The 14,043-nt window shown below is 39.8% G+C and overlaps 1 protein-coding gene across 9 annotated transcripts in view; it reads left to right on the top strand.

The window, feature by feature from the left end:
* The window catches only part of TBC1D5 (TBC1 domain family member 5), a 286,484-nt gene that overhangs the window by 208,300 nt on the left and 64,141 nt on the right, over window positions 1–14,043 (top strand). For 7 of the 9 annotated variants that reach the window (XM_028750607.2, XM_028750600.2, XM_028750602.2 and 4 more), the window contains exons 18-19: window positions 5,395–5,484; window positions 9,940–10,103. In XM_028750607.2, coding sequence (XP_028606440.2) covers window positions 5,395–5,484; window positions 9,940–10,103 — 254 coding nt within the window. The remainder of the gene's footprint in view (window positions 1–5,394; window positions 5,485–9,939; window positions 10,104–14,043) is intronic. The other 2 variants (XM_028750605.2, XM_028750604.2) reach the window with 1 other exon arrangement.

The following is a 14,043-nucleotide window of genomic DNA, read 5'->3' as shown; positions in this document are numbered from 1 at the left end:
CAAATCTACTTATGTTATAGTGAGAAAGTTCAGTCAGTCATCACCACACCATTCCTCAGTGCTTTGCAATATAGAATCTCATATGGTATTGCAGAGGGGTATTTTAAGTATATTCATTCATTTGTTTGCCCTTTTACTGATAAACACTATTAGAACTTTGTAAAAAAAAAAATTCAATTTTTGGTCTGTTTTGAAGATACTGTGAATATATATTGGTATATTTTGATTATTTATAACACTGGTGGGAAAACTACTAAATTCAACAAGTTGTTGCATCACTTGTCCTGATTTAGCTCTGAAGAAAGGTTGCTGTATTTTGTGGCTTCAGATAAAGGAGCATGACTGTTCATATGTCATTTTGAGTCTACGCTCCATTCATGATTTATAAACGTTCTCTTTTCTATTAGTGGCAATAAGAAAAAAGCATGCATTAGCATAGTCAAATAACTATAAAGGCCATGTTACTCCTAAAATTCTCATTCTAAAGAAGTAGCTCAACCAGATGATCAGATGTGTATCTCACCACACCACACTTACGCACACTAAATGCTCTGCCAGAGCCTTGGTCACAGTGTTTCCTCACACTTCCTTGTGCTTTTCTCGGGGAGGTCATGACTATGAAGAAGCCACCACTCCATGTAAAGGCTGTCTTGCAATTAGGACAGACTACCTAACCCTATGCTGGCCACATGACCCGGAAGCTGTACGCCAGCTCCCTCGGCCAATAAAACGAGATGAGCGCCACAACCCCAGAGTTGGTCAGGGACCCCTTTACCTTTACCTAACCCTAACATGCCAGAAACACTCTTATTGTTTCTGCTGACATATCAGTTTGCTTTATGATCGACTACATAAGATTTGGGGGACGCGGGTGGCGCTGTGGGTAAAAGCCTCAGCGCCTAGGGCTTGCCGATCGAAAGGTCGGCGGTTCGAATCCCCGCGGTGGGGATCTTGAGTGAGATGGGTGCACAACCCTAGAGTCTGTCAAGACTGGCCCGTACGGGCAGGGGTACCTTTACCTTTACATAAGATTTGACAAATGTCTGTAAAATATACTTTTTTTAGTGAGCTTGAAGTTTGTTGGTTTCTGGGTTCTGGTATTTTTATTCTTAACTTGGAGTTCTGTATTTAGTATAGCAGAAGTGATCGAGAAGTTGTTATTTATAAACATCCTTGTACAGTCAACCCTCGGTTGTTGAACTTAATCTGTTCCGGAAGCCCGTTCAGCTTCCAAAAATGTTTGACAACCAAGGCACAGCTTCTGATTGGCTGCAGGAGCTTCCTGCACTCAAGCAGAAGCCGCGTCTGATGTTCAGCTTCCGAAAAACATTCGAAAACCGGAACACTTACACTTTTTGGGAGCCGAAACATACGGTAACAGAGGCGTTTGGGAGCCGAGGTTTGACTGTAACACACCCTCCCCAGTTTTGAATAAGATATTGAAACATGTTGTGACCAAACATAAATCTGTGCTACCAAAGTGCCATGCATCCATTGTTGTTTTTACTGGTATTAACTGCGGCTGCTAATAAACATTCATACTATTTAAAAACAACAACAAATTTCTGCTTTTAAGCAAAAAAAAAATTGCATTCACTGTAAATGCCTTCCATTCATGATGATTTCTTAAAACTATGACTATTATCTCTATATGGGTTAGGCTTCACTGTTGTTGTATAAAATCATGCTTGGTCTTCCTTTTATTAGTTTAAAGAGCCACTGGGCATGTAAAGGCAATCCCAGATAACCAGGCTACCATTAAAGTTTGTTAAAAGTGTTCCGAGGACAGGCCATCCATATATGGATTTGAAAGACCACTATCAGGTTTGCTAAACTCCTCTGAAGTATTTCTGTTAACTTAATAGTAATCCACAAACTGGCTGTTCACTATGTAAAGAGAAGAGCTAATCAATACTTATTTATTTAGGTACATCTTTAGCCTATTCCTATAAAAATTCAAAGGATCACAAAACCTCCTAGTCATCAGACATCACCATTACAATTTTGTGAGATGCTTGGGACATCTCAACTCACATGGCATTCACACATACAGGAAAAGGAGGTATTTCAAGATCACCTGAAAAAGCAGAATTTCATTGTCCTGAGTAGGTAAACAAAAAAAAAAAACACCTAAAGTTTATATTTGCACAGTTAGAAACTTATAAGAGTTACAAGTCCATTTTCCAAAACCATAGCAGGACATTGAAGGTTTGCCACTTGCCTCCATTAGTTCTAAGTTAATGGAACAGAAACAAGCAAATTTACTCAACAGTAAGAAAACTGCAACTGAAAATACAATCTGCAAATCGGTTTTGAATCTCTGGTGTCCCATCCTTTAGGGAAAAGCTGTCAGGATGAGAGAAAGAATGACCAACCAACAGTGTGCATAAGAGCAATAGGCAAGGCTTGTTAAAAACCAATCAAGGCTGGCACCCCCCCCAACAAAGTGGGGAACATCAGCCTAACAACAAAGGTTTTAGCACTTCAAATGCTGGAATTCCATGAAAGGAGGACAGACAAGCAGAATCAACAAAGAAAAAAGCAAACAAGTATGGTTGTAACTAGCGAACACGATTTCATAGAAGGAAATGGAACATCAAAAAATATAACTTCTTGTAACTGGATTTTTTTAGCCTGCATGCCCCAAAGTAGGGTTTTGTTTTGTTTTTTGTATTGTGGAAGTTGGCCATACTATAGAAATCATGACCATTATAGGCCTGGTTCATGACATGGCATGCTAGGCACTCTTGTAAATTTAGTCGATTACCAAAGTGATATTGTTTCACACCACCCCAATCTCCAAGTAGTGCAGGATTCCAGAGGTTCCAGGAACTAACACAGGGTTTGTGTTTCCTTTTGGAAATGAGGTGCAGTGAAGACTGTGGTGTACTTACGATATTTGGTTTATTCATCACCTTGCCAATAAAGGTCCGTATAGTAAAAGCTATGGTTTTCCCAGTAGTGATGTATGGAAGTGAAAGCTGGACCATAAAGAAGGCTGATCGCCGAAGAATTGATGCTTTTGAATTATGGTGCTGGAGGAGACTCTTGAGAGTCCCATGGACTGCAAGAAGATCAAACCTATCCATTCTTAAGGAAATAAGCCCTGAGTGCTCACTGGAAGGACAGATCGTGAAGCTGAGACTCCAATACTTTGGCCACCTCACGAGAAGAGAAGACTCCCTGGAAAAGACCCTGATGTTGGGAAAGATGGAGGGCACAAGGAGAAGGGGACGACAGAGGACGAGATGGTTGGATAGTGTTCTCGAAGCTACCAGCATGAGTTTGACCAAACTGTGGGAGGCAGTGGAAGACAGGAGTGCCTGGCGTGCTCTGGTCCATGGGGTCACGAAGAATCGGACACGACTAAATGACTAAACAACAACAACAACAACAAAACAACCTGAGCCTGCAATGTAGGGGTTCACAGCTTCAGCACCCCAAGAGGGTCTTGCTTCTCCCATAGTTGCATCCTTGGATTCAAACAGTCACCTCAAGAGGAAGCTAGCCTGACTTAATTAGCTCTTAACACATTCACTAGAGCCAGGGATTAGAGTCCTCTTGCACCCATTTTAACCCCCCAAAGCCAGATTAAATTCTGACTTTTGCTTAATCCAGGGATTATAAGAGTCTGGCACCATCAAACTCATAACAGTGTTTAGGATTTGATTTACCTTCTGTTTGTTACATAGGGAAGCAATATGATTACATAACAACCACAGAACAAGCCGCAAATCTTGCAGATACTTATGAGGGTGTATTTATTTCAGCATGCAGGAGGTTGACTGTTTGCCTTGCTCTTGTTACTTAGGTCTGCATGTGAGAGAGAATCTACAAAACTAAACAAAAAACTGAAGGAAAAGTGCAGTGTTAGATTTCGTATCTTCATCACCTTTCCAGCGCAGACTACCAGCCCCAAGTGCACATTGTTTCTTTATTGGTCCTCTTCTGTTAATCAGTAATGGTGCTCTAAATGTCAGACTCAAAACCATGCATGTCTCGTTATCGTCAAAAGCAAATATTCAGAATACTTATTAAAATCTAAAAGTGAAGTTAGACTGTTTTCTTCTTGTTCTAGTGTTAGTGGTTCATTATACTGGCATTAGGGGGCGCAGGGGGCGCTGTGGTCTAAAGCACAGAGCCTAGGACTTGCCGATCAGAAGGTCGGTGGTTTGAATCCCCATGACGGGGTGAGCTCCCGTTGCTCGGTCTCTGCTCCTGCCAACCTAGCAGTCTGAAAGCACGTCAAAGTGCAAATAGATAAATAGGTACCGCTCCGACGGGAAAGTGAACGGTGTTTCCATGCATTGCTCTGGTTCTCCAGAAGCGGCTTAGTCATGTTGGCGACATGACCCGGAAGCTGTACGCCGGCTCCCTCAGCCAGTAAAGCGAGATTAGTGCCACAACCCCAGAATCATCTGCGACTGGACCTAATGTTCAGGGGTCCCTTTACTTTTATCTTTATACTGGCATTACCTCTTTGGCAATTCATGCTGTAGTAGGAACAGAAATGCTTGGTTGATCTGACTGTCATATTAAACCCTAATGATATATAATTCTGATTAATGTTTAGGGGATTATTACTAATAAATAATTTAGGTGGCAACTTTATACCCACTTGCCTGAGATTGAGCCTCAGTGAGTTCAGTGGGACTTACTTCTGAGTAGACATGTATAGGGTTGCACTGTTAATTACCTTTATACCTTTTCTTTTTGGAAACTTTGTGTGTTGAGTTCCTGCTGTGGAAATGCTGTAAATTGATCGTAAAAGCAATAGCTAATGAAAAGATTCCAGTTGGTTTGTAATATTAAACAAAGGTATCCAGGGACTGAGGAAGACAGGCTTCTTCTTTTCAAAAATATCTCTTGTTTTATTTGAAAATCAGTAGAATACACTTCTTATAACTGCTAACTTATTCTTAAGATAAAGAACTTTGCTTTAATACTTCTTAATAATGTTAATTATTCCCATTTTCTTATCAAGAATTGACTTCAAGAATCCTTTTAGATCTCATGTTTAAGAGGTGTAATGTGAAATTAGACATAATCATTATCCTAAATCTTTGTACACTAAGTATCTGTGGTGGTCTTTGTTTACCAAATTTTACAGGGTTCAAAAAAGTGTGTGTTCTTATTTTTAAGATTTTACAAATTGTTCAGATAAATGCATACTCTGTGGAGTAGTAGATTTGTAAATGTAGGGAATGTTGGGATTAAAGTTGAAGTGAAATGGAAGAATCAGATGACAGTTAGGCATATATCTCAGGGAAAGTCGATCAGATGTCAAACATTGTATTTGTAATAGAAGGGGGTTATTTCCCATTCTTAGTTAGACAAAAAATGAAAGACTTCTATTTCTGTTACGGTAAAGTTTTTTTTAACTTTATTTACTAGGAGAAGTAGTTACAGGCAGTGATGCTCAAGTGTCGGTTCCTGTCCAGAATCTCACTGCCCTCCAAGGGATAGTTGCTACAGCAACTCATGGTATGTTTGCCTGTCACATTTTTATTGGAAAGCCAGACCCACGCCTGTTTCATTTGTGGTGTTGTCATTTCCAGTGTGTATCATACATCGTACTTCCACTAAGTGGTGCTGTTGTTTAGAAAAAAGAAATTTCCTTTATTTAATCACCATGTGAGATGCGTTAAGTGTGTTACCTTTACTTTATGTATCAGCTTTCCTCTCTGCTATTTTTTTAAAAAATATTATTATTATTACCATTTTGTTTCATATAGTATTATGCTATTCAGGTACACTGTAGGAATTTTGATGACTTTCGGAAAGAATATCTTCTTAGCCTACAATGCTTTTTTTTAAATCTTCAATTAAGAGGCTACATCTGAAATAGTGCATTGTAAATCTAATGAAGTAAGGTTAAGGAAAAAAAAGGGAAATGAACTTATACTTGTTCTTTCTTTTTGTATGTTTTTTCTTTGTTTTTTTTTATGTTTGTCCTTATGATTTTTATAACTTTTGAAAATTTAATAAAATTTCTTTAAAAAAAAAATACAATGCTTTTTTTTAAATCTTCAATTAAGAGGCTACATCTGAAATAGTGCATTGTAAATCTAATGATGTAAAAGGTTCCCTTCATTTAGAAAGCAAGTATTTATATGAAGCAGAGTCTTTTTCCAACATTTGACAGTATTATGTGGAAGGGGATTATTTTGTGACTTTGCTGAAACCATAGGAGTGTGTCCAATTAAGTTATACTCATAATAGTCTAATTGAAATTCATGGACTTTTTGTCATGTCCATTAATTCAGTTATTCTGCTCTGAGTGTTAGATACATCCCCATAGCTCAGCTCCTTAATTTCCATGCTGAATCAGAGTTCAGGCAGCAGCCATTTTAGGCACTTCCAATTGATGCGCAATCGCTGATGTGCAGATCCTTTTGGACCTGGAAGAAGGCAGAACAAGGGTGGGGCAAAATAATGTGGGGCACATGAGGGCCAGGAATGGAACTCCCACACAAAATGGTTGTGACTTATGACTATAAAAGTAAAACGAATTCTTCTTCTTTTTAACTCTCTCTATTTTAAAAGCAAAGTTGCTTAAGCATTCAGAATTCTAAATTGTTTTTCAGATTTTGTGTTGCTTCTCTATGGCTATCTCCTGCTTTCAGGGAAAAAAGGAGTGATATCAGACTTTGCTACTTGTTTTGTTGATGGATAGATTTATATTGGTCATTGGCCTTGGCACTATTAAATTTCCCCCCCCAAAAAATAAGTTCTATAAAATAGAATAGATACAGCTTCCAAAGGTAGAGTCTTCAATACATCTTACACAGAGATAATATAATTTATCCTGCTTCTGCAACTTTTTAGGAAACTTTCCCAACTGACAATCTAAATAATGCAGCAGAACTTCTAATTGTTGATTTATCCCAAAGTTAAAAAGCTGCTTTATGAAGTTTACACTTTTGACCTGCAAGTACATATTGATCCAGTTCACAAATAACTCAAAGCCATGCCACAACTTACTGAAAATACATGGGCTCCTGGTGAGAAGATTCTGGGCACTTTGGTCCTCCTGATGTGAGCAAAGCCATGGTTTGGCTTAGCAATACATCAGCACATGGGCTCATGGTTTATCTCACTTTAGAAAAACCATGATTTGTACCTAAGGTTTGTTCTGTGGCTTACCACTTGCAAAGTACACTTTTTTTGTAACCTCAGGTCTGAAAACATTTTTTAAATATCTAAAAACACTTTTTAGTTGGGCAGAATTCATGTTAAAATAGAGTTCTACAATAGGGATTTGAAACCATCACTTGGGGTGATGTTAGTATATGTACAATTACAGCTAGCAGACAATTTTTTCTTAATATCTATATTTTTAAAATACCATTTTTATCCTGCCCATCAAGGAGCTCATACATGGGTTTTCCGTGAGCACCATTTACACTTAAAGCACCATACCTCTGACATCCTATTGACTTCCATAAGCAGCTGGGGACTTGAACTCAGGTATAAATATAGATTCAAGTATACTTCTGTTCACCATGATCCTCTTGTTATATTTAACAGTAGACACAAGAGTGAAGGATAGGAATTTATCAAAAGAGAGCATTCACAAATACCACTCCACAGAACTGTAAAGAATGGCAATTTTCCCCCACCAGTTGACTAGAAAACCTAATTACAGATGGTACTTAGTATGTATGCCCTCTTCCATTTTATTGGAAGCATGTCACCTGTGATGAAATAGCTGCTGAGGATCTGGTAGGAGACTAACTGCCAACTGGTACGATGTATAGTAAAAGAGTGAACCAAAGCTGGTGGGACCAAAATAAACATGAGAGTTCCTTCCCTCTTTGGCTTGCACTTCCCCTCTAAGCATGTATCTTAGCAGTATTCCTTTGTCTTGATGGAAGCAGTCAGCGGAGGTGCCTGGCAAGGCCTGTCAACATTACTTCTATCTCAATCAGATTAGGCTCTCCTTATTGTCATCACTGAAGTTTGGCAGGGAATAGTTGCTAGGAACATAGGAAGCTGTCTTGTACTGAGTCAAATCATTAGTCCTTCTAGCTCAGTTTAGTCTGCACTGGCTAGGAGCAGCTGTTGAGGATTACAGACAGGGGTGATCTGAAATTGCCGGTGTAGTCTGCACAATTCCAGTCTAACTAAAGCCCCATTTGGCTGTTCAAGAAACACCCAGAGGCCTCCCTGCGATTGGGAATCATGCATCATCGAGGTTCTCAATTGCTGGGAGGATTCTGTGCACATTCAGATCTTCCGCCCAATGCACAAAGAACTTGTGGTTGCAGCCAGCAGAGTCTGGGATATTGTTGAGGAGGCAGTCATGCACAGCCCCTACTCCCTTTCAGCCTGAACAGGCTCAGCATCATCTTAGTAAAAAAAAAATGAGGCTGTACTATGGGTGAGAGACATCAAAGGCCACCAAGTGTGTTCATGGCTGAGCTCAGCATCTTAATTTCTACTCTTCTGGGTGATTTGCAAGACTGAATTAGTCTGTGCTGGTTTTGCCCTTTAAATCTCTAAATGACTTGGGACCATGATTCCTAATGGGCAGCCTTTTCCTATATAAGCCTATGTACTCATTAAGATCTGCTAGAGAGACTCTTTTATAGCCCATCTATATCTGGTTGAAATGAGAGAGAGAGAGAGCGTGCGCCAGAGCCTTTCCTCTCCTCTGGCTGTGTTCAGGCTTTGGAATTTGCCTCCCTCGTTTTGCCTCTTCTGTCAGTGTGTGAAGGCCTTTCTGTTCCAGGGGTTGTTTTACCTGCTGAGTTGTTGACTGGCTTCTCATCTCCCTGGCTCCTTAGCTTCTGTAATCATATGTCTCTTGAATTTGTTTATATTCTTATTTTATTGTTACATTTTAGTTTTTTATATTATATGTATTTGCTCCCTTGAGTGTTTGTAAGGGAATTATTATTATTATTATTATTATTATTGATAAATAAGCACACTGTACCCGCTGAATGTCGTGAAGCTATTCTCATATCATGCTCTGTTTGTCTTAAGCTCCAAACATCACACATGCAAGTGAACATTGATTTATGCAGTGGTCATATATATATTACAGGATCTGAGCCCGTGTTCCTAACTGTTGCACCTAATGAACAGGAAGAACATGCAACTGATTTTGGGATTAGGGTCACACCAATGAAACCTGCAACAAAATATTGCAGTGTGGACTGTTCCAGGCAGGCAGGCATATATGTTCTCAGAATACTCGATTCCACTACCCCCCCCCCCCAGTTTCTTGTTTTTCCTTCCTCTCCAGCAGATTGCCAGCATTCCATGCCAACTGAAGTTGCTCAGCCCTCTTTTTGCTGTTTTTGGGGTTTTCTGGCCCCTGAAAAATTATTTTCTAAAGATCTTTTGTTCTTACGCAAACCTTGGGGTTCCCCTAAACTTGCTCACATATTTCTCCTATCTATGAATCATGCTGTTTTGGTTATGCAAGGATCAGGTTGGAGAACTGAGTTGGTACATAGGATTCCACTGCATTACATACATCCATTTTATCCTTACCAATGCCTCCTCTGTCAAGCTAACACTTCACTGCTTGCCTCCAAATTCCTTGTCTAGCAAATATTAAAAACTCTGTATTTGGAAAGGAGGGAGAGATAAATTGAGGATTATTTTTTCACTGCTGTGCATAGATTGAGCACTGAATGTACGCCTTTCATAGGGCACTGTCCATGTTTTTTGCACAGAATTTGTTTTATGTGTTTGACTTGTATTTGTCTTGTGGAGAGTGTGCGTTGAAGGGATGGCACTAGGAAGACCTGCCTGTCTCACAGTGGCAAGTCCCTCTGTGTGTGGGCAAATGGGCTTTGATGTCACAAAATCTCACTCTGTGTCCATCTGTTTACGAAGGTTACTGAGTGACACTTCAGATAGGGAGCTCTTTGATGGCAATGTTTTCCACTGATCATTTTTTGTTTCCCTCTGTTTGCTTTACAGGGCAGGGTTCAAAAAATGTCAGCGCTTCTCCAAGCATTGAAAGTTTGTCTGGGGGACGTGAATACACAGGGTCTCCACCTTTGTCTGCAAGCAAGAAAGAGTCCTTTTTCAGTACTATTTCCCATTCTCGTTCGCACAGCAGAAGTATGAGCAAAAAAGAGTCTGTAAGTCCCTACTGCTTATTGATCTCATATTGTCTCCCGTATTTGCACTGGTCTGCTTTTTCATTCAGGGACCTATGTACACAGGCAGGCACGTATCTTGTGACACAAGAAAAATCTGTTCCGAACTTTTATGGAGAATTATTTCCCTTACTTTCTGTTTTTGTGTGCGTCTTCCTTAACTCATGAACAGCCATGGTGTCCTCTAAATAAGAAAGGCACCCTGTTCCCACTTCAGCACCACATCTGACAGGCTTCAGCAGCTGATGAGGTCCCAGAACACTTGCAAAGCTTACTGGTTCTGACACCTGATATGCACCCCACCCCTCCCATCCTATCCTGGCACTAGGTTTTAAATTTCTCACAATGTCTCCCATGTTTAACATTGCAATGGGGCATTTGGGAGTATTAAATGGTGGCTCACAGTCACCCATTGCTGCCACCAGAAAGTTGGTGGCCAAGGACTCACTGATGTAGAAGAGGACTCAGTGAGGACCACTTTGACAAATGCTCCATCAGACTCTGCACCAGTCGTCTAGGCAGCACATTCCTGTCCCCTGCTTTAGCTGCTGTTGCCATAGAAGCTTATATGGCACTGATAAAGTTGTGAGGGCAGGGGAGACGGAATAGGAAAGATGTGTCCCAATTTTCTCTGACGCCTCCTTAGGTTCTCCTTAAATTCAGCCTTTTCTGCTCATGCAAGAGCAAGTGCAGAGCCACAGCCATTGTCACTGCCTCCAAAATAGCTTCACACATATCTCTTCAGTGCCTGTACTATAGGGAAGTAATGGTTTCTCATGCCTCAGTGTAAGGTGCAATGCAGCCTTTCCCCATCAAACAATAGGAAAGGTGCTAAGATCTTGGCTCCTGGTCTGTTGCCATTGTGCTACAAATCATACTGTGAATCAACTTTGTAATGCATCTTTTGATATCTTTACTGAAAAGTAGGAATGCACCATCTCTATGCGCATTCCAAAATTTATCCCTTGCGTGTGATGCAAGTAAGCACACAGAAAGTATCATCATTTTCTAGCGCAGGCAAAGAGGACATGGCAACTGAAAAGGTATAAGTTTTTGCCAGGTTGCACCTTCCATCAGTGACGATCAATGCGAACAGTGTCACGTTCCCATTGGAGACATTGGAATGTGCGTTTACTTATTTATTTTTGTAAAATATTATAACCTGCCAAATTTTCAAAAATAAATTCAAGGTGGCTAACAAATCCATACATCACATCACACAATATATCCCAGTTCCCGTTCCTTAGTCATAAGTGTTGACATAAAGACCCTAAACTACAATGATAAGTTCCAAGGCAGCCATTAAAACAAAAACTTCAGAAATAAAAGGAAACACACATTTTTTAAAAACCACACACACTGTGGAGGCCTTTTTAAACAGCCACATTTTTGCCAGCCACCTGAAACAATACTGTGCATCCCTTGACTGGAAAGACAGCTCTGCCAAAGAGCTAAATCCTCTGCCACCTCTCCTTTCTGCCCTGAGCAAGTTGAGGGAGCCTTTGAGATTAGGAGAAGGCAGGCAGGCACTGTGGACGATGCTTGATGTGTTTTCAAGTGGGGCATTGCTTTGTAGCAGGCTACAAAGAGGAGTTGCTCAACCCACATATCCTTTTGAATAATCAGAGGAGCTCACTTTTATGAATTCTCCTTGTATCATCCCTATACTACTGTAAAGTGTTGCGAAATTGAAACTGGGTTCTTAAAGCGAGTTTGGGAGCATATTTCGGGCCCTTTTAACCTGGCTTGGCAGAAGATGCACATTGGAAGGAGGGGGAAATGTGTGAGAGTGGGAGGCCGTGGAGAGCACCCCTGACCCCACTGCTCATTCCCTGTATCTTACCTCAGTGTCTGAGCTTTAGGTGTTCTGCCAGCTAAGGACAAAAAAGAAGATTTGGAACATATCTTTTACAACTGCAAAATAGCAAACATATTTTGCACAATTGAAGAAAGTATCTACAGTATAGAAAATTCATCATTTAAGAATTTAAATACACCAATAGAAACTAATGCATTTTGAATTAGTTTAACCTTTTAAAATGTATTCATGAAGCTTTTGTCACCAAATATTATTTAAGAGCCAACTGCTTTTCCTACTTTTACTCAGATATGATCCATATTCTCCTTACTATAGTCAGAATTTAAGTCTAATGCTTCTTTCATCTTGTAACATTAGGTTGTAAAAGAATTTTCTTCTGATTCTTTGTTATAATCTTACTTAGTTAGATTTCTTGACAATCTATAAATGTGAGAAAAGGAAGAAGGAGAGTGCCTATAAACAAATAGTCTTCTTTATTGTTTTATTTTAAAGAAACAGCACTAATCAGTATCAAAATGATGATCGAAATTGTCTTTGGAGTAGTTCATTGCATCATTTTCAAGTGACAGAAGCTACGCTGTAATCAAGTTATATGTGCTCAATACCCAATGAAATCAGTAAGACAGGATTGGTTCATACAATTTCCTCCATATGATTAATCCTTGTCTTCCTAGAGCTCACACTCACATTGACATATAAAACACGTGAACTAAGTAATCAGAGCTGTAAACATAGTGGGGGCAGGGACATACGAGAACGACATATATTTTCCCATTACTTTAAATGAGTTGTGGTTATGTTAACACGAAAGCACGCAAACAAGTTTCATCAGTATCATATGACAGTATCATGTGACAAAGCAGATGTTCTCAATACTGTTAAATACACAATAAGTAAAATGGGGAAAGCTTACTTTAACATTTTATGACACTATATTGCATGCAGCAAAGCTTCATTAAGTAGTTTGTTCACCGCCTTTCAACTTTGAAAGGAAACACAACTAACCCAAGCCCTCAGCCCAATACAGTTCAGAGTTGAGCAATAAATTGAACCTCTCTTCAGCCCAAATGCAAGGCATTGTTATTTAGTAATGAAACATCAAGACTCCTCAAGTGTAACCATAGCAAAAAATAAAGATAAACTGGATGTTAGTCCTATTTCTCCTTGGCCTTAGAGCAGGCATCCCCAAACTCAGCCCTCCAGATGTTTTGGGACTACAATTCCCATCATCCCTGACCACTGGTCCCGTTAGCTAGGGACGATGGGAGTTGTAGTCCCAAAACATCTGGAGGGCCGAGTTTGGGGGTGCCTGCCTTAGAGCAGTGTTCCCCAACCTTGGGCCTCCAGCTGTTTTTGGACTACAACTCCCATCATCCCTCACTAGCAAGACCAGTGGTCAAGGATGATGGGAATTGTAGTCCAAAAACAGCTGGAGGCCCAAGGTTGGGGAACACTGCCTTACAGGATAAGGCAAATCTTTTTTCTTTTAAAGCGTGGGACCATAAGGCCACAGCATGCTTTAAAGGCAGTATTAAGACTCATCCAATTCTAGTTTTGGTGTAGAATCCTTACATCCCATCCCTTGGAGCATAAAGAGGAGATAAATATAGGAACAGAATCTCAGAATGGTAGTGCAAATGGAGACTGGTTTGAAGAGAGCAACAAGGCTTTTAACACAACAAAGGGGAAAGAAGTTGACAGAAAGGACAGTAGTAGAGAGGAAGGGAGAAAGAAGAATTTTCAGATATCTGAAGGCCTGAGACGGGATGAATGTGTATGTCAAGATACATTATTTTATTTGTATAGTACATATGCCCTATGAAAGATAATTACGATAAAGTAAGCTCTAAGAAAACTCATGAAGATCGTATAAATAGAATGTTTTTAAAATTTAATCATGCAGTGTCTTGGTGAAATTAAGCCTGTTTCCATTTCTGTAGTTTCAGGCATCTAGTGCTTCCTCACAAGCAAATGAAAGAGTACTTTTTTAAATAAGCATTTTGGTGCCAGTGTTTTTATTTGTAAACATTTGCCTACATTTAATTATTATGCCAGTATTACTCCTAACTTCCAAACATAGTCATCAGAGCTGTAAAGAAACCA

Source organism: Podarcis muralis, chromosome 12 (genome assembly GCF_964188315.1).
Source record: "Podarcis muralis chromosome 12, rPodMur119.hap1.1, whole genome shotgun sequence".
Classification (NCBI taxonomy): Eukaryota; Metazoa; Chordata; class Lepidosauria; order Squamata; family Lacertidae; genus Podarcis; species Podarcis muralis.
This window is presented reverse-complemented; position numbering and strand designations above follow the sequence as displayed.